The sequence below is a fragment of the Oncorhynchus kisutch genome, linkage group LG14 (genome assembly GCF_002021735.2).
Source record: "Oncorhynchus kisutch isolate 150728-3 linkage group LG14, Okis_V2, whole genome shotgun sequence".
Lineage (NCBI taxonomy): Eukaryota > Metazoa > Chordata > Actinopteri > Salmoniformes > Salmonidae > Oncorhynchus > Oncorhynchus kisutch.
Window position 1 is genome coordinate 41,732,928 of NC_034187.2, and position 19,225 is coordinate 41,752,152.

The window sequence follows — 19,225 nt, forward strand, 5'->3', positions numbered from 1 at the left end:
TCATCCTCTGTCTGTCTGTACTCCTTACGTTATTCCTTCTAGTAGGATCCTATGATTGCCCTATGCATCTCTTACCCTTTCTCTCTCCTCCCCTCTTTCTCTTGTCTCGATCACGGGTCACGGGAGGATGGCTGTGTTAGATTTCAGATGTAGCCGAGTGTGCACTCAGCTTCTCTCTCTCTCGCTCTCTCCCTCTCTCTCTCTCACTTCTATTTCTCTCGCTCTCTCTTTCCTTCTGTCTCTCTCATCTCTGGTACCCACTGGATTCACAAACCCTCTCTTGCTGTCTTTCGCTTCTCTTTTATTCTTCTCTCTTCACTTTCTCTCCATCTCCCTCTCTCTCCCCTCTCCCGCTCTCTGTCTCCTCTTTGGTACCCAGTGAAGGATGTCCAAACACTCCACATAGGTACGTGTGCTGCCTGCTATATAAGTTGTGTCCGCACTAGAAGGAGCTCGCATGCTGGAACAAACGGGTAAGGATAAGGAAGAGGCAAGAGGGTTCATCCAATAAACTGGCTAAACAGACAGACAGGCACACACGTGCACATAGACACAGACTCATGCATACAGTACACTCATGTATACACACACACACTTAAGATGATAGAGATACTTAACCTTATTGTTAACAGAATAAGAATTTGGTTTGTGATGTCTGATATAAAATAAGCAGACAGGACTAGACACACACGTGTACATGAATTAAGCAACAAGCTCTCACAGTCTCAGTGCAGAATAAGATGTTTCTCCAAACGTCAAATTTCGAAGAGTATTTGACACTCTGGGTTGACTCCTTCAGAGTCCTCCAGCTCAGTATCATTCCGTTTCTCAAAACATCCAATTTTGAAGTTGCTCCAAATGTCAAATTTGTAAGGTTAAGGGTTAATGTGTAGGATAGGTCTAAAACAAAAAAGCATGGAGTGAGTGAACACTCAACCTTCTGATCGAGAGTCATGGGATTATTGGCAAAACCCAAGCCTACTTGATGGCAATAGAGCTCACTGTTGCCCCTAGTAGCAGGTTTTAAAGGCATTCCCAACGTCCTGAGGACATGGATAGACATCCAATTTTTAAGTCACTTTTGAGCAATCTGTCTGGTATTAACCCAGCTAGCACATTTGGTTCCTTGGAAGTTGTGGGGACGTATGTTTTTGGTTTCCCATTGGTTCTGGGAACTAAGTGATACATTTCCTGACCGGCAAAATTGAACATTTTTTTAAAATTTCTGAGACCATAAGTGAAAATTCTGCCTGTTCTGGGAACGTTCATTTTTTGGTTGCAGGGAGGTTCTGAGAACAGACATGATTGGTTATTTGAAGGTAATTAAATAACGTTCTGGGAACATGTTTCAATAAGACTTAACACTGCTAACTGAAATTTCCACCGAAGAAACATATGGTTCCCAGAATGTTGTGGGAGGGTTGTATTCAAAATAAACATAGGACAACCACGTTCTCACCAACCTGGAAGAAACATATAGTTCTCAGAACGTTACGTGCTAGCTGGAAAGGGCCTGTGCTATAGGCTATAGGCCTGCACTGGTCTAGGGTATTCTTATCATGTCATCATTCAGTAAGATTTGAGTGAATTTATTTTAAGTCATCTTCAAACTTTAGCATACTAAAACCACTAAAAGACAACATTTTATTTCGTATATTTTTTATATTCTTTCAAAAACAAAAAAAACTAAGAAGAGTATCAATACAAAAGGGTCGCCATGCTAAAAACATAATATACATTACAGGGATATAGATAGAGAATTGAAATGTTGCAAAAACATACAAGTAAACTCAACTGAAAGATTTTGACAGGGGTTGATCAGGTATCAAGTGGTTCAGGCACAGGTCCTTAGGGGAAAAATGTGATGGTTACAATACAACCTAGAAATGTGTACAGTCCTCTATGAAAGAAGGCCACTCAGGTTTTTGTGAAGGCAAGACTCGCCGAAGTGGGAAATGTGTGACTTTGGTTCTAAAAAAAGTCCCTGGTTGGAGAATTCTGGGGTGTGAAACTAACAGGCTACAGCATTATACTATTGGTAGCACTATAATAGCAAACATTATGGTCAGAGAAATACACAGTTGTAGGATCTTAATTGATCACCCTATTGCAGGAAATTTTTAACTCGTAGTGTATTTGAGGTTTAAAAAGGGGTTTTAAAGTTTGCTTCCACTTAGAAATGTCACTTGATTTTCCCTTATGCAAAATGTATCAACCCCTACAGAAATGTCAATTTATTATAATCCACATAATACTTCACATTCCCTATTGCTGCAGGATTATTTTCCTGCTGTAGCAAACTGGCACAAATTAAGATCCCACATCTGTAATATAGTGAAAAACATATATAATCCAACACAATGGCATCATTCCCATTACTTGAGATCCCTTGGAAGAAATTATAAGTACATGAAAAGCAGCAAGAATGGTAGTCTTTTTGAATAGTTGACAGCATACATGGACGGTATGTCTCCTGAAATGGAAATACATAGCTTTGGATGTTTGTGGAAAATGGGTGATACTATCACTCATATGTCATATTAATTTCTATTTACATAAAATATTTACAGCATAATTCATCAGAATCACTCTGTTATAAAATATATACTACAGTAAAAAGTCATAAGGGGGTTAAATTGTATTTACAAAGGAAGTGACTGGCATTGGTATAAAGCTCTTGGTCTGAAGTCGGTTCGATGGTTGAACTAATGGTGGGTGTAGCTGGTCTTCTTTGGCCTCATTGGTCTTTGTCATCTTGGGCTAGCCAATCGAGTCTCTCACAGAGTAGTGCTTAAAAAGTTGAAATCGGCAGGCAGTTTGATTGGCCACACTTTGCAATGGGGTGGGCCGAACATCAAAAATGTCCGCCCCCTCTCTTCATAACTCCATGAGAGTGACCTGGAACTGACCGCACATGATTTCAGAGATCTCTATGAGGAATGCTGAGTGGTTGCTGTAGTGTTCAATGATGTTGTCATCCATGTTGACGAAAATCCTGAAAAATAAACAGACAAATAACAGATTAATGTCTTTGTAGGGGGGAACATGCTATGTAAATGACCTGTTTTCTGCTGTCTGGCTGATACATTTTGTAGTCACGAAACAAAAAGAGTGAGAAGCCTACAATTCCCTCAACACTGCAGACAATTTATCAGGCCAGACTACTTTTCCCATAGGGCAACCCGTCTTTACGGTAAGTAAAGCTCTGTTGATAATCAAGCGAACTGCCTGCTCACGCTACCCGGAGGGAAGGGACTGATAGAACACTATAAGCGGAATGAGACATAACCTGTTAGGTTCTCCATCCAAACCCCAGGGCAAACTCAACTTCAATCAAAGTTATTAAAGCCTTTCAGGCAGTGTGACAGAATAAACCACACAACATTCTAGGTGACAGTGATCTACTCCATCAAGTCAGCTTCAACAGATTACTGCCTCGGAACATGTTAGTTACACATCTTCATTGGTATGAATGCTTGTGTGAAGACACCTACAAACAGGCCTACTTTACTACGAGTGGTAGATCTGAAGCTTAGGGAAATGTCACCTATTCAGTAAACATAAAGACCTTCGATGTACACTATAAAATTAGAATAGTACAGAATTGTTCCCCAAAGACTATGGTGACGTCCAAATACGCATACATATACTTGCATCTAAATAGAAGGCATTTTAGTTATGCGAAAAGAGTACGTTTTATAGTATGCGAAATGAGTACGTTTTATAGTATGCGAAATGAGTACGTTTTATAGTATGCGAAATGTCTCAAATCGAGTATGGTTTAAAGGTGCAATATGCACAAACAGTTCTGCCATTTTCTGGTTGCTAAAATTCAAATAGTTAATGTGACACAACAAGCAAGTGTAGAGAATCATTGTACCATCTAAAGTACTGTGAAATATATTTTTCAACAACCAAAAATATTGTATTTTCAGCTTTTTGAAGCTGGTGTACAAAACCAAATATAAAAAGATGCAAAAACTAAACTTAAGAACGGGAACCATAGAAATAGTGCACATAGAACAGATCTACCACTTCTTAGACTTGCTTTCAATGAGAATGACACATCAATATACTTCACGTTTCTATGTGAATTTGATCTGGTTGCCCAAAAAGTTACATATTGCAGATTTAAATGCCAGGATGCTATACTCATTACTGCTTTTCATCTAGTAGAACTTGCTGCACACTATTAAGGAAGAGAATTGTCTTTCCAGACTTGCGTGTGTTTGATAAAGACCTTCGATAACGAAATAAGTGGACGCGCTGTGACCAAATGGCGGGAATCAACGCAATTGCACACTAGATGACAAGTTCTCAGGAAGGGTGAGCCTAGTATGTGGATATTTGTTGATAACTGCATTCGTTTTTACTAAACAGTACATTCTAAATAGTATGTAGTAGAATTAGTACATAGTAGGACATTTTAGTAAGTATTTGGCAAGACCGATTTCGGACACAGCCTTTGGCGCAAGCATTGAAAACAAAATGGCCACCATTATTTAATTTCATGGTTGACATGCTGCCAATAGGGAGACCAGCTCTTTTTCAAAGGCTAGTCCTATTTAATGTCAACCACCTGGCCTCCACATTGTTGCTCAATAAGGTGCCACCCTCTTTTCACTCTCTGAAGTAAATAGACCAGAACACTTCTTGGTGTAGTTATGGGATGGTTAGATCAGATTAGAGGAACATAAATACTGTAAAGTAAAAGAATAGGGTGACTCATCCAGCCTAGTTTTAAAATCTTTCCATCCTGTGTTTTTTGGAAGAGCTGCAATTATCACATTCCAGGAGACAGAGCTAGATAGCTCACCTAGCCGGTCTGTCAACTTTAGTTGCCTTCCTTACTGAGGAAAGACCAAAATTCAAGCAAGATTCAACTTCGATTCAACCTACCAAGATATGTAACTTTCAAAATACAGAAATCATCCCGTATGATGCATTTTGCAGCATTATACAGGGATGATTTCAGTATTTTGAAAGTTATATGCTGCATGACCAAAAGTTTGCTCGTCGAACATCTCATTTCTAAATTATAGGCATTAATATGGAGTTGGTCCCCCTTTGCTGCTATAACAGCCTTCATTCTTCTGGGAAGGCTGTCCACTAGATGTTGGAACATTGCTGCGGGGACTTGCTTCCATTCAACCACAAGAGCATCAGTGAAGTCGGGATGTTGGGCTATTAGGTCTGGCTCGGAATCGGTGTTCCAATTCATCCCAAAGGTGTTCGATGGGGTTGAGGTCAGGATTCTGTGCAGGCCAGTCAAGTTCTTCCACACCAGTCTCGACAAACAATTTCTCTATGGATCTCACTTTGTGCAAGGGGGTCATTGTCATGCTGAAACAGGAAAGCGATTTCTTCAAACTGTTGCCAAAGTTGAAAGCACAAAATGATCTAGAATGTCATTGTATGCTGTAGCGTTAAGATTTCCTTTCACTGGAACTAAGCCCAAACATTGAAAAACAGCCCCAGACGATTATTCCTCCTCCACCAAACTTTACAGTTGGCATTATGCGTTCTCCTGGCATCCGCCAAACCCAGATTCGTCCATCAGACTGCCAGATGGTGAAGCGTGATTTATCCCTCTAGAGAACGTGTTTCCACTGCTCCAGAGTCTAATGGTTGCAAGCTTTACACCACTCAAGCCGACACGTGGCATTACACATGGTGATCTTATGGAAACCCATTTCATGAAGCTCCCGAAGAACAGTTCTTGTGCTGATGTCAATTCCAGAGGCAGTTGGGAACTCGGTACTGAGGTGTTGCAACCGAGGACAGGCGATTTTTTCGCGCTTCAGCACTCGGCAGTCCCATACTGTGGACTTGTGTGGCCTACCAATTCGCGGCTGAAACGTTGTTGCTCTTAGACGTTTCCACTTCCCAATAACAGCACTTACAGTTGACCGAGGAAGCTCTAGCAGGGCAGAAATTTGATTAACTGACTTGTTGGAAATGTGGCATCCTATGACGGTGCCACATTGAAAGTCACTGAGCTCTTCAGTAAGGCCATTTTACTGCCAATATTTGTCTATGGAGATTGTATGGCTGTGTGCTCGATTTTATACACCCGTCAGCAACAGGTGTGGCTGAAAAAGCCAAATCCACTCATTTGAAGGGGTGTCCACATACTTTTGTATGTATAGTGCATCTTGAAAACATGAAGTAAAACTTTTTGGAACTATGTCAACAATAGACTAATTATTTTTGGGTGGAGTTTTCCTTTAATCAAATCCGAAACAATTTCCCTTCAACTTACTGTATCTTGCTAATGTTACATGCTAATACTATTGGTAATTATGTAGCATAGCTAATGCTAACACTTATTCCTCCTGATGTAAACCCCCCCAAAATAAAATAAAAACACAGATCAATGCAGGGCCTTGGTTTAAAAAGTAACTTACCCTCTTTTGCATTTCTTGTAGATGTTCCCAATGGTGTCCTGTTGCATGGCGTACTTTTCAGAAATCTGAGAAAGGAACAAACGAAAGATGAGTGTCACGGTCAACTCCCACGGTATCTTCTCCTGGTTGCTGGATGAGATGCTTGGAGCATGACAACAAGATTGGGTAAGGAAGGAACAAGTATCATGAGTGTACTACCTACCGCTTGTCTTAGGCCTTTCAGGGTTGGGCTGCTGAGCATGAGAGCATCGAACACTTCCTCTGACTCGGTTCTCACGTACAGGAGTACTGCAAAAACAAGGTAACAGAATACTTCAGGTTGTGTGTGCCAGACAAGGACCACAGCAGGGCTTTGCTTTGCATATTGACCACTTATTCTTTGCCTCATACTATATGTATTGTCTGTACAACAGGTTTGGGTTTGAGCCAATTCCATTTCAATACAGGAAGTACATTATTTTCAATTCAGAAATTCTTCTTTACCTCGCTGCTGCTCCTCGCATCTGGCCTGCTTGCTTGGTGGTGGGCTACCATTGCTTTGTTCCAGTCGATTAGGGTAAAGTCTCTTCAGTGAGCTCTTTTCAACCTCCTCCAGTGTTGTGGGGGGTGCCTACACGGAGAAATAGGAGATATGTAAAATGATTAGGTACAACTCCTCCGTAGAATATTATTGCTTCATTTCCCATCCCCAGTTATTGCATGGTTGTAACACTCATGAGTATGAATGTTATTATCACAAATCTGTCGATGTGCACATGAATGGTGACGCAGATGCAGACAGATAAAAGGTTCCAGACAAGACGTTTGTCTGACGTGCAGAGATGTTTGTCTCACAACCGGTCAGCGAGTCACATTGTATATTATAGAACAGAACATTTCCAGACTCTTTTACATGTTGATGTCGCTCCCCTCTAAAGAAGCTGACCTTTTCTAAGAAAGTTATCGAAGACATTTTCTTTGAGCGATGGAATGATTTACGATACTCAAGTCTTGCAACCCACCCCCCACCTCCAAAATGCAAGGTACCCCCTTCACCTTTAGCCTGAATTAGGTCACATCTCTACCTTGCTTTCCTCTCTTAAAGCTGTGAAGATGTATATAATCTACGTACTGTCTAATAAGTGTGTGTTCATTAACACTAGGGAAGTAATGCTGGAAAGGGGCTGGCATGCAGACCTTACTAGGCATACTGAGCACATACACACTCTCCTTCCCCACTCTCTAAAGCCCAGACTGTGGGAACTAAAGGCCTGTCAGGACAGCAGCCCTTACCACCTCCACTGGCTTGTGTCAACAACACTGAAAAGGGGGACTTGTGTGTGTGTGTGTGCGTCTTTGTCTAAGCCCCCGCAGGTTAATCCGTGTGTCAGTCACACTTGAGTCGAGTTTCGAGTCGAGGAAACTGAACGACCCACCAATTAGATCGTCTGATCTCGGCGTCTGTCTCTCCTCACTCTCCCATCCCAACCCACTTTTCCCACAAAAAATTTTTTCCCACACTATCCCTTTCCCCCCCCACTCTGTGCGCCGTCAGCCTGGAGCTACAGTCCAGGGAAAGCAGGGAACATGACTCAACTCACTCTTGTGGTGGTGAACTCCAAGATCCCTCAATCCCAGAAAAAGAGAGAGAGAGAAAAGAGAAGAGAGGAAAATAAAGGCGGAGTGGATAAGGGATGGGGGGGAGGGAACCTACCAGGCCGCAGCGCTGCATGTTGGAGAGGTGCATCTCTGGGATGAAGAGGACAGGGTTGGTGACGTGGTCCTCCAGGGTCTTGAAGAAGGTGCTGCCACTTCCCATTGAGCTGGACACTACTGACTTGTTGGCTGAGGAGGGAGAGGAGAACACTGGTTTAGAATTGGCGTTACAGACTGGCCTAAGGTATAAAGGACTGGTTTACCCGGTGCTCTTTAGTCTATGAGTAAGGTTTACCTGAGTGTCGGAAACTGGCTCTATGACATTGTAATGCACCACTAGTTATTCTCTTTAAGAAAGAGTCGGATGCTATTCATACAAATGGGGCTAAATCCCCAAATTCTAAATTTTGTTAGAAACCCATGAGTTGTTAAATTACAATCACAGACTTAAAATACAGGATGTAATTTCTTGCTTGGGTTGGTGTCTTGCTCCACTGCTGATCTAGTCAGAGTACATTTTCAATCACGCAATGGAGTTGAATTGGACTTGGGAAGGCCAAGCTTCACGATAAAAACAAACTGATGAAAGATACCCAAACTGTAATTAAATTCCTTATTTGCATGTTCTGGCACACAACATGATGTATCGGTGGATTATTTTGTTGGTGGATGTAGTAGGCTGTCATTATATTAGTAATAAGATCCTGAGGTAGACTTACTGTTGTTGCTTGAGTCAATGATGGTCTTGACTCTCCTCTTGCTCCTTTTCCTCTCTTCATCCCTCATCTTCCTCTCTGCACCCTGAGGAAAAAGACAGATGGTCAAAGCTCCACTCTGACACTTTTACTCCTCATTTAACAAATGAGTCAGCCGTACAACAGGTGCATTTCTTTAAAAACAAACAACAACAACACAAACTATTTTTATGTCATGGATGAGCATAGCTAGCACAGTGGATAGAGATCTTCACTGACCTTATCGCAGAAGATTTTGACCTGGCAGGCTGCTCTGTGGATAAGGCGGTTGGTGCCGCTGCTGAAGTCATATGTGTCGATCTGGAGGTTGAGAGGAAGCCCCTTCACTCCCTTCTGAGAGGAGAAGTCTGTGCTCAGAGAGTTAATGCCAATGTACACCTGGAGGAGAGAGAAGAAGAGGGTTACACAGGGTATCAGACAACAGTTGAATTGGAACTTTCTAGAACAGTTTTGCTGCCCTGTCAAATGACCTAGTGGCCTCATGGGTGAAATGTTATTCATTATGAATGAACATTATTTTTTTAAAGCCGCAGAAAATACGGTGTATCGATGTCAAACGGTTTTGCTATATTTCAGTCTTCTCTGATGTGTGTAAAGTGTAATATTGGGATGCAAACTCAACATGGAATACATTTCAACTCTATATCTGACATTAGCCCAAACAACTGCCTCTTTCCCTACTGTATTTATTTTATTTATTTATTTTGCTCCTTTGCACACCATTATTTTCATTTCTACTTTGCACATTCTTCCACTGGAGATCTACCATTCCAGTGTTTTACTTGCTATATTGTATTTACTTTGCCACCATGGCCTTTTTTTGCCTTTACCTCCCTTATCTCACCTCATTTGCTCACATCATATATAGACTTGTTTATACTGTATTATTGACTCTGTTTGTTTTACTCCATGTGTAACTCTGTGTCGTTATATGTGTCGAACTGCTTTGCTTTATCTTGGCCAGGTCGCAATTGTAAATGAGAACTTGTTCTCAACTTGCCTACCTGGTTAAATAAAGGTGAAATATATATTTTTTTTAAATGGTACAGGTGTCTTCTTTTTTGTAGGCCCATAACCATGTGTGAGAGGTGTATATTTTGTTTCACTGTAGATTTGTTTAAGACTACCAAGAAGCACTCTGTGTGACCCTGATTTAGCCCCCTGCAGTAAAAGGTTAAAGGTCCTTGCACAGATATTTGGAACCTTAAAAATCTTTTTTTTAACCTTCATTTAACTAAGCAAGTCAGTTAAGAACAAATTCTTATTTACAGTGACGGCCTACCAAAAGGCAAAAAGCCATCTGCGGGGACGGGGGCTGGGATTAAAAATAAAATAAATAAAATATAGGACAAAACACACATCACGACAAGAGAGACAACACAACACTACATAAAGAGAGACCTAAGACAACAACATAGCAAGGCAGCGACACATGACAACACAGCATGGTAGCAACACAACATAACAACAACATGGTAGCAACAACATGGTAGCAGCACAAAACATGGTACAAACATGATTGGGTACAGACAACAGCACAAAGGGCAAGAAGTTAGAGACAACAATATGTCACACAAAGCAGCCACAACTGTCAGTAAGAGTGTCCATGATTGAGTCTTTCAATGAAGAGATTAAGATAAAACTGTCCAGTTTGAGTGTTTGTTGCAGCTCGTTCCAAGCACTAGCTGCAGCGAAGGAGCGACCCAGGGATGTGTGTGCTTTGGGGACCTTTAACAGAATGTGACTGGCAGAACGGGTGTTGTATGTGGAGGATGAGGGCTGCAGTAGATATCTCAGATAGGGGGGAGTGAGGCCTAAAATGTAAATAAGCATCAACCAGTGGGCCTTGCGACAGGTATATAGAGATAACCAGTTTACAGAAGAGTATAGAGTGCAGCGATGTTTCCTATAAGGAACATTGGTGGCGTTGACACAATTCGCTTTTTTTTTTTTACAAAACAAACACTAGAACTCTATGGACACATGGTGTAATGACACCTTTTTGGATTGTAAACCCCCTCCAATGTGGACAAATGTACAGAGGTACAGCATAGCAGAAAAGTCTAGAATGTTTCCACACTGGTTGGGTCTTGGTAAGGTGTTAGGATATGAGAGGCATTGATTTGAACATACTATTGTGAGGGGCCAGGAGTGGAAAGGGATGGTTGTGACAACAAGTGCCTTCCGTGTTTATTAAAAGGAGTTTTTCTCTCTCATTCCTTCCAACCCGTCCTTTCCCTTCTCTTTCTCATTCTCATTCTCTCTCCCTCACCTGCAGTGAGTTTTATTGCCCCACCCTTATGCCCTGGGGGGCAGTGAGCAGATTGCAGTAAGCGCTCTCGACGTGACGCTCTTCCCTTGCACCGGGGCAGCCGCATGCCAGGGATTCCTCCCCTCCCAACCCTCAGCGCTCCTTCATCGCCCCATTTCAGCTCAATGGGTAGCGTGGCTAGGTACATAATAGGGGTGCGCCAAGCGTTACGACATCATCTGTGTGAGTGCCAGTGTGCGTGTTTTCCACTGTTGCTCCAGTTTCCTCGCTGCTTTTACCTTAGCTTCCTCATTGGGGTTCCAGATGAAGGACAAAGCGTTGAAGGCCACCTCTTCCACGTGGCTGATGCCACTGAATACCTCTTTGTAGTCAGCTAGAAGATACATAGAAAGATATTGATTTAGTTCAGAGAAATTTCTGGAACCATTGGAATTGTTATTGTCTTTCATTGAAGTGGTTATCTGCTCAGAATAGATACAGGCTTACAAAAAGCAACAACAAAAACAACATGCAAAAAATCTTCCAGTCAGTGTCATTTGTTGTTGTAGATGTTGACCTATGGCATTTATCCATGACATTCTTCAGAGAAGACAACGGGGAAAGCCTTGTAACTGTCTGTTTCTATACTGTACATGTGTTTGTGTGTAGACGGTCAAAGTTGCGGTGTCATACCGATGTCAATGACTCTCTGCTTAACGGTCGGCTGCCGTGCGTGCCAGTGATTCCAGCACCTCAGCTGAATCTCTGCGCTCTTGTCGTTCTCAAACACCGCCATGACCACCGTCTGGAGAAAGAGAGCCACAAACAAAGAGAGAGAGAGAAAGAAAAGAAAATAGGGAAAGAGAGAAAGAGCGAGAGAGAGAGAGAGAGAGAGAGAGCCATCAGACAAGGTACATTTTGTGTAGGTTATACGTCTTTGTTGGTGCGTCGTCGACTTTGAGAAAGGCACAACTGGGCACGTTTTATTCAGACATCAGGCCCTGTTATCATAATTCAAAATCCTCAATTCTCTCCTGGTATTGTCACCAACTATTAGCAGGGCTTGTGTGTGCTCTCTTTTTACTTGACAAAAGAGAGGGTTGTCACCCAGGCCGTTGGCACCACACCTCTCCCCCTGTTCTCCTTCTGACTTAGTCACAAAGAACTCAGGGCCTGACTAACTGGCTGACATGCATTGGGTTTGGCCCCGCCAGACTAAATATGCAATGGCCCGAGTACTGTGCCTGGCGGAACTCCAAACCCGAAATCACTCATCACAGAAAGAGAGAAAAAGGTTTCCCACCCCAACTTGGTTCAGACAGTCAACAATGTTGAACCTAGATATATATTTTTCTCTCAGGAGATTCCTAAGGAACATACTTTCACTGGGGTTGTGTCAGACAGAACATCCTATGGATAGAGGAAATGTTCATGGGTGATGTCATCAAAGCTCGACTCACCTTGACTTTGTTGGGGATCAGACTGGCTGAGCTGTCCACCCCCTGAAGGGAGATGGGGTAGAACTGGCCCTTGTTGAGGTAAACCATGGGCAGCTCGGGCGACTTGTGCTGCATGGCTTGAGGGGCTCCCAGAATGAACTGGAAAGTGTTCCTGGAGACAGAAAAGAACAGAGAAGAATGTCAGTGCACAGCATTATGCTTTGCTATTGGAATTTTACCCCCCATTGCTTTATAATTTATACACAGCTCAATTATATTCATTATCTTTAGCCTAATAAGTATTAGCGATACTGGGCGTACAATAGTTCAGTGTTCAAGCTGACGTGATGACTTTGAAGTCATCACACAGGTGTCATAATTTGATCTGATTCTCGGGGGGCAAATAGCTACCTGTATCTCTCTGGAGGGGATTTGCTGTAAGAGTCAGAGTAAACTGGGCTGTGCTGCTCGGCAAAGGGATCGCTGTAGGGTAGAGTCTGCTTCAGGGTGACACAAGACAAAATGTGAGAAGAGGGAATATGAAAAGGACAAAAAGAAAGAGAGAGATGGAGGGAGGGTAACTAGAAGTAAAGGGGAAGATGAGACATTGCCAGAGATGAAAATGTACAAAGGACAACACCAGTTGTGATTTAGACAAAAAAACAAGATGGCTACTCTTCTTGGTGCTGTAAGCTTACCTCAGTGGTGGCCTCAGGGAAGGCTGTCTCTGTGGGCCACTTCTGGGAGAGCAAGGAGTCGAAGATGTTGTTGATGACCTGCTTGTGGTAGGTGTCGGCACTGGGAGTGAGAGGGAGAGGGTTTTGGGGGACAGAGGGGGGACAGAGGGGTGACAGCTTGCTGTTCAGCTCCAGCGCCTCCTGGGGATGGTTGGAGGAAATGTTCTCGGACAGCAGCTTCATAATGTTTGCTGGCGTCTCCAGGGAGACCAGCTCGGGGGAGGAGCCAATCATAGTCCTGGATTGGGGGAAGGGGGAGGAGTTTAGTTCGCCACCCCTTCGATTGACACTCAATGAAATCAATGGGGTTGTTTGACAAATAGTACTCTCGCGCGAAACACTGATTGTCAAAGGTACTTCCTTCCTTCAAATAAACTCCAGCTCTTTTATACAGTAGCAGATATAGCAGCACACATGCACACAATTACAGACTGTAAAAATAGGCGTCAAAGTCAATAAAACATGAATAAAGCCAATTTAGTTCTCAGAGTCCACTAAGCACACAATGCTACTGAAAGTGAACTAAACAGAGCTGGGCAGGAACTGTTTACGGCCTAATCCTGGAATGTTTTCTCTCTTTCTATAAGTTTCTCTGTGGGACTGATGGGTGTGTTTGACGGGACAACAGCGTGCCCCACCGATGGCCATTTTTCAACCCAGACAAAAGAGAGGGTGAGAGAGCGGCAGAGCTGGGGCTGCTTCTCCTCCTTTGTGAGTCAGAGTTTTGTTCGGGGGAGGGAGGAGAATGATGAGAAGGAGGTGTACCACGGCCCATAATCCCTTGGGGCTCTGTTTGACATGGGGATTAGCCACCAGCTCACCCAACTCTAACCTCACCAAAGCCCTGCCCTGCCTCTACCGCTTGACTCCATGTCAATGGGCTTGACTTCATGACATGGGAACTCCTAATACCACCCGGCAACCACTTAAAATCCCTTTACCCCTTATCTGTGCCATAAGCACACCCCTTTAGTGCCTCTCTCCCTAGATTGACAGGTGGCTCTCTCAATCAAGGTCATACTCTTGGTAGTGTTAATAATTGCTCAGAAGTCAATCTTACCTCTCTGATGGCTTGTACATACTACTGCCTCGGCTGCATGCAACCATCTTCTGCTCTTTGGGTGTCTGTGAAAGTGAAACAACAACCGTGAGTACTGATACAGCACAATATCTATACACAGGACTCAAAGTTGAACAGGTGGTATAACACACAGACACACAGTTACCTTGCACTGGTCGTATGCGAGTAGGCTATCTGTGTAGGCCCAGGAGTCCATGCTGTAGTTATTGTAGCGCTGGTAGTTGAAGCTCTCGTTCTGAAGGACCAGTCCCAGAGTCCTGCAGCAAACAGGCCAGGAGAAACATCACATGAATAAACTTACATTATAGTTTTATTACAGGTCAAAATGGTAGGCTTCCCATTCAGAATGTGGCATTACAGTGAAGGATTTAGTCATTAAATTCCTCTTCTTTTAAAAAATAATACAATAATATATTAGATAGGCAACAATGATCATGTTTTGGCTATAGAAGTGCCTCTTTACCGGTGTATTAGAAATGCAAGGGCTTTATGGTGTGATCATCTGCATGCTAATAACAACCTTAAGCACTGCACATACCTGCCTCTGGAGGGTTTCGATTGCAAAACCACAGATCTTAATCATATTTGGCTGCAAGTGTCAGAGAAGTTCAACATGCCAGGGGCCAAGAGCTCATGTACACACAAACATGCCTTGTATGACCTCAAAATGATCAAGTTACCTCAGAACTGTATGGTGTTTGTTTTTTTAGGAAAGAAAGAAACAACTTATTTGATTTGAGCCTTTCCCTTCCTAGGAACATATAACGATTTCTAAAGTAAACATTTCAGGACCAGAATGCTCACCTGGGAGTAAAAAAAGGAATAAATGGTGGTCTCTCGCTCTGAGTATAGTATGTACATTGAATAGTCCATTTGTTGGGGAAAAAAAGTCTGGTCAACTGACTGCAGCCAGTCCCTGGGTTTCAATATTGCCAAAAGGCCAGAAACAAAACAAGGGATTTGGGGGAAGGATGAGTTACTCCTCAGACCAGGATAAACAGAGAGAAAAGCAAGATTTGTTTTGGGAATTTCCTGGCTACTGGGAATGGGATAAGCATTCTCCTGTAAGTTGCCCTGAAATGGCCAGCATGCAAACAGTGCAGATTTACCTATGGGCTACCACATCATGTGCAAAACAACAGAGGAAGACTCCAGGCATTGACAGCCGACTATGTTTGATTAGGAGAGAGGGAGAATGGCAAGAAAAATACCTAAGCTGTTACGATTCCAACCCAAACTCTTAATGACTGTCACAATAAGGTATATTAGCATCAAATAAGACTGTGTGATCACCTATACGTCTTATATAATTCCATACAACTGTTTAGTAAAATGCTTCATCTCAAAACTGCAACCCACCACTGTTCTAAGATACACCAGTCTCTCCCTGTACGCTCACTCACCTCAGTACACTATAACACCACAATATCTCATTAGCTACTCTCCTTTCCCTATATAATGCTCAATACAGATGTTACAATAGAGAATCCCGGTCTAGAGTTTCACTACTACACTGTTATGTAATTCAACTCATTACACATTGTCATTAACCAGCCCCTCTAACACATTCGGGGGATACCCGTTTCTCTCTCCCCCATTGTGTGTTGTACCCCCTGGGTTAGTGTCAACACGGCTTATGGACAAGGCCAGTTTAAATCATGAGCCGGCTTAAATTCACAACATAGCGAGGAGAGAGAGAATGTCAAATATAAAATGGAGAAACCTGACACACACTTTTCTAAAAACACACCTTTCACATGGGGGTCTCATTACACAATGTAAAGAGAGAAAGAGAAGGGGGGCCCGAGTGCCTGATTTCTCACCCTCTCTCTGGAAGTCTAAGTGGCTCAAACTACTGTACAACAGAAGATGAATGAACAAGTCAACGCTTGCATTAATTTTCTATTCTGGCTCTCGGCAGAAAAGTTTAGATGAAAATTATAAGAGGAGGGGAGAATGTTGCAGAATCAACAGCAGTTTCAGCCAAAGGCCTTACATTTGTCATTCTAACCAACCAATACACTTGACTACATCCGGGAACATCACCAACATCAGACTTCTTCCAACTCAATAACATCTCACGACTCAGACCCCCGCTCACTGACCCCATTGTTGAAACCTTCATTCACGGTTTATTTTTAATTTTTTATCACACTTGGATTCCTGCCACGCCATTCTCTACAGGCTCCCCGCCAAAACACGGGACAGACTTCAACATATCAAAATACCGCTGCACGGGTCCTCACACAAAACCAGTCCTTGGGACCACATCGCCCTCATCAAATTGCTCACCTACAAAGCACTTAAGCACTTGGACTGGCGCCCACATACCTTACTGACCTCCTGCACCCCTACACTACCACCTGTTCACTGCGCTCCTCTGACACTGGCCTCGTCACCATCCCTCGCGCCAGTCTCCGCTCCATGGAGGACTGGGCTTTTAGCAGTGCAACTCTGGAAGTCCCTCCCTCTCCATGTCAGAACCTCGCAATCCATACATAAATTCAAGTCCACACTAAAAGACACAGCTCTTCACACCTGCTAACCCGAATTCTCTGTCGTCTATTTAGTTCACTTTCTGTCATCATGTTTCGTGTTCTCCCTGGTTAGTCTGTCATCCTGTTTAGTGTTCTCCCTGGTTAGTCTGTCATCCTGTTTCGTGTTCTCCCTGGTTAGTCTGTCATCCTGTTTATTGTTCTCCCTGGTTGGTCTGTCATCATGTTTAGTGTTCTCCATGGTTAGTCTGTCATCCTGTTTAGTGTTCTCCATGGTTAGTCTGTCATCATGTTTAGTGTTCTCCATGGTTAGTCTGTCATCATGTTTCGTGTTCTCCCTGGTTAGTCTGTCATCATGTTTCGTGTTCTCCCTGGTTAGTCTGTCATCCTGTTTAGTGTTCTCCATGTTTAGTCTGTCATCATGTTTAGTGTTCTCCATGGTTAGTCTGTCATCCTGTTTAGTGTTCTCCCTGGTTAGTCTGTCATCATGTTTCGTGTTCTCCCTGGTTAGTCTGTCATCATGTTTCGTGTTCTCCCTGGTTAGTCTGTCATCCTGTTTAGTGTTCTCCCTGGTTAGTCTGTCATCCTGTTTAGTGTTCTCCATGGTTAGTCTGTCATCCTGTTTAGTGTTCTCCCTGGTTAGTCTGTCATCCTGTTTAGTGTTCTCCATGGTTAGTCTGTCATCCTGTTTAGTGTTCTCCCTGGTTAGTCTGTCATCCTGTTTAGTGTTCTCCATGGTTAGTCTGCCATCCTGTTTAGTGTTCTCCATGGTTAGTCTGTCATCATGTTTAGTGTTCTCCCTGATTAGTCTGTCATCATGTTTAGTGTTCGTTTATATACTTACTTATTTTAACATGTGATTTTAACTATTTTTATCCTGCTGATTTTCTTGTGTATATAAAGTGACTTTGGGTTTTGTTAAAAGCGTTTAAATAAAATGAATTATTACAAGTCCAAACACATTTCCCTTAAATAACACATTCTAGCATGAAACACCAACTCCAACCCCATGAAACATAGCATGTCACAGAAGAAATGGTCAACTTACTCAATCTCTTTGGTCATGACTCCTTTCCAAGACAGTAGATCTCAGGCTTCTTTAGGTAAAGTCTCCTCTAGTGTGTATGTGTTTGTGTGTTCTTGTGAAAGGCTGTCAGTCAGTCTTAGCAGAGAGATGCAGACTTGTCCCGCTGAGTGAGCTTGTTTGATTCCTGCCCACATTGGCTCCCAACATTTATTTCATGCCGACAGGTAGCTTTCCTCACTCACTCCTGATTGGCCGAGGGCTCTGGAGACAGGTGCCTGATAGGACAGGTGTAGATGGGTTAACTGTTTCAGTGCTGGTGAGAAACCAGGTGTGAGTGGTGGGTACTTAGCAGGACAATGCTGGGCAGCGTTTCACGCATCTCATTGAGAGTTAAAGAAAATAGTGAGATTGGCTTCTCCAAGGTGTGAAATGCTTCTTATTTAGAGTGATAAACCAAACAGTTTTTGCAGGAACTAGGCTTTAAAATGGTAACGTTAATTCAGTATCATTACTTTCTCTCTCTGAGTCTACGGTGTTGTGAAATTTCAACTGGTGGTTTTGGTGCCCTTGTGTTTGTAATTATCATTGGCAAAACTATTTGATGGGAGTAGTTGGGAGTAGCGGTTCAATACTTTATATTTGGGTAGGATTTGTAAGGATGTGTTACATTGCATATTGAATTATCCACAAAAGGCACATAATAAACATTAGAATATGTTCCCTATAAAGAAACTCCTTTTCATGTGCTTAGTGAATTTCTGCAATAGTTTACAAAAAAACATTTGCTGATTTACATTTTTAGAATTAGGCTCGAATTTTTTCTGGTTTGAATTTTGCATTTCAATAAACCGGAAATACGTATTATTTCAAATCTGGAAAGAAATCAGAGTTAAGAGTTCATAACTCTCAAAAGCATTACATCTTTACTTTATCTTGGCCAGGTCGCAATTGTAAACTTTTTCACAACTTGCCTACCTGGTTTAAATAAAGGTGAAATAAATCAAATAAAAAAATATTTCACATATAATAGGAAATATCACAAACATAAGAGTACCAGTCAAAGGTTTCTACATTGTAGAATAATAGTGACGACATCAAAACGATGAAATAACACATATGGAATCATGTAGTAACCAAAAAATGGTGGCTACATTGAAGAATCTAAAATCAAAAATATATTTGGATTTGTTTAACACTTTTTTGATTAATACATGTTTCCATGTGTGTTATTTCATAGTTTTGATGTCTTCACTATTATTCTACAATGTAGAAAACAGTAAAAAAATTAAAAAAACTTGAATGTGTACGTGTCCAAACTTTTGACTGGTACTGTATATTATTGTATTTTGAATGTAGTTTATTTCTTTAGGCTTATTACCATGTGATTACAGAGGAAAC

General features: G+C 42.2%; 1 protein-coding gene across 2 annotated transcripts; it reads right to left on the minus strand.

Annotated features, from left to right (window-relative positions):
• Positions 1–1,573: 1,573 nt before the first annotated feature.
• Positions 1,574–18,070, minus strand: grhl3 (grainyhead-like transcription factor 3). Of its 2 annotated transcripts, none has more exons than XM_020470367.2 (15): positions 17,849–18,070; positions 14,451–14,562; positions 14,285–14,349; positions 13,186–13,462; positions 12,899–12,987; positions 12,509–12,659; positions 11,742–11,853; positions 11,348–11,442; positions 9,017–9,175; positions 8,762–8,843; positions 8,101–8,231; positions 6,891–7,017; positions 6,610–6,695; positions 6,408–6,472; positions 1,574–2,995 (listed from the first exon to the last, which is right to left on the minus strand). In XM_020470367.2, exons 1-15 carry the CDS (start codon positions 17,863–17,865, stop codon positions 2,878–2,880), a joined length of 1,686 nt encoding a protein of 561 aa, XP_020325956.1. In that variant the 5' UTR covers positions 17,866–18,070; the 3' UTR covers positions 1,574–2,877. The 2 variants fall into 2 exon arrangements, with proteins under 2 accessions (XP_020325956.1, XP_020325957.1); XM_020470368.2 differs by having other exon boundaries at positions 12,899–12,984; positions 17,849–18,069.
• Positions 18,071–19,225: the final 1,155 nt, after the last annotated feature.

Coding starts and splice junctions, on each gene's coding strand:
- grhl3 (XM_020470367.2), bottom strand. Junction 13,463..14,284: donor ATGTACAAGCCATCAGAGAG/GTAAGATTGACT, acceptor CCCCCAATCCAG/GACTATGATTGGCTCCTCCC. Junction 11,443..11,741: donor GCAGAGAGTCATTGACATCG/GTATGACACCGC, acceptor TGTATCTTCTAG/CTGACTACAAAGAGGTATTC.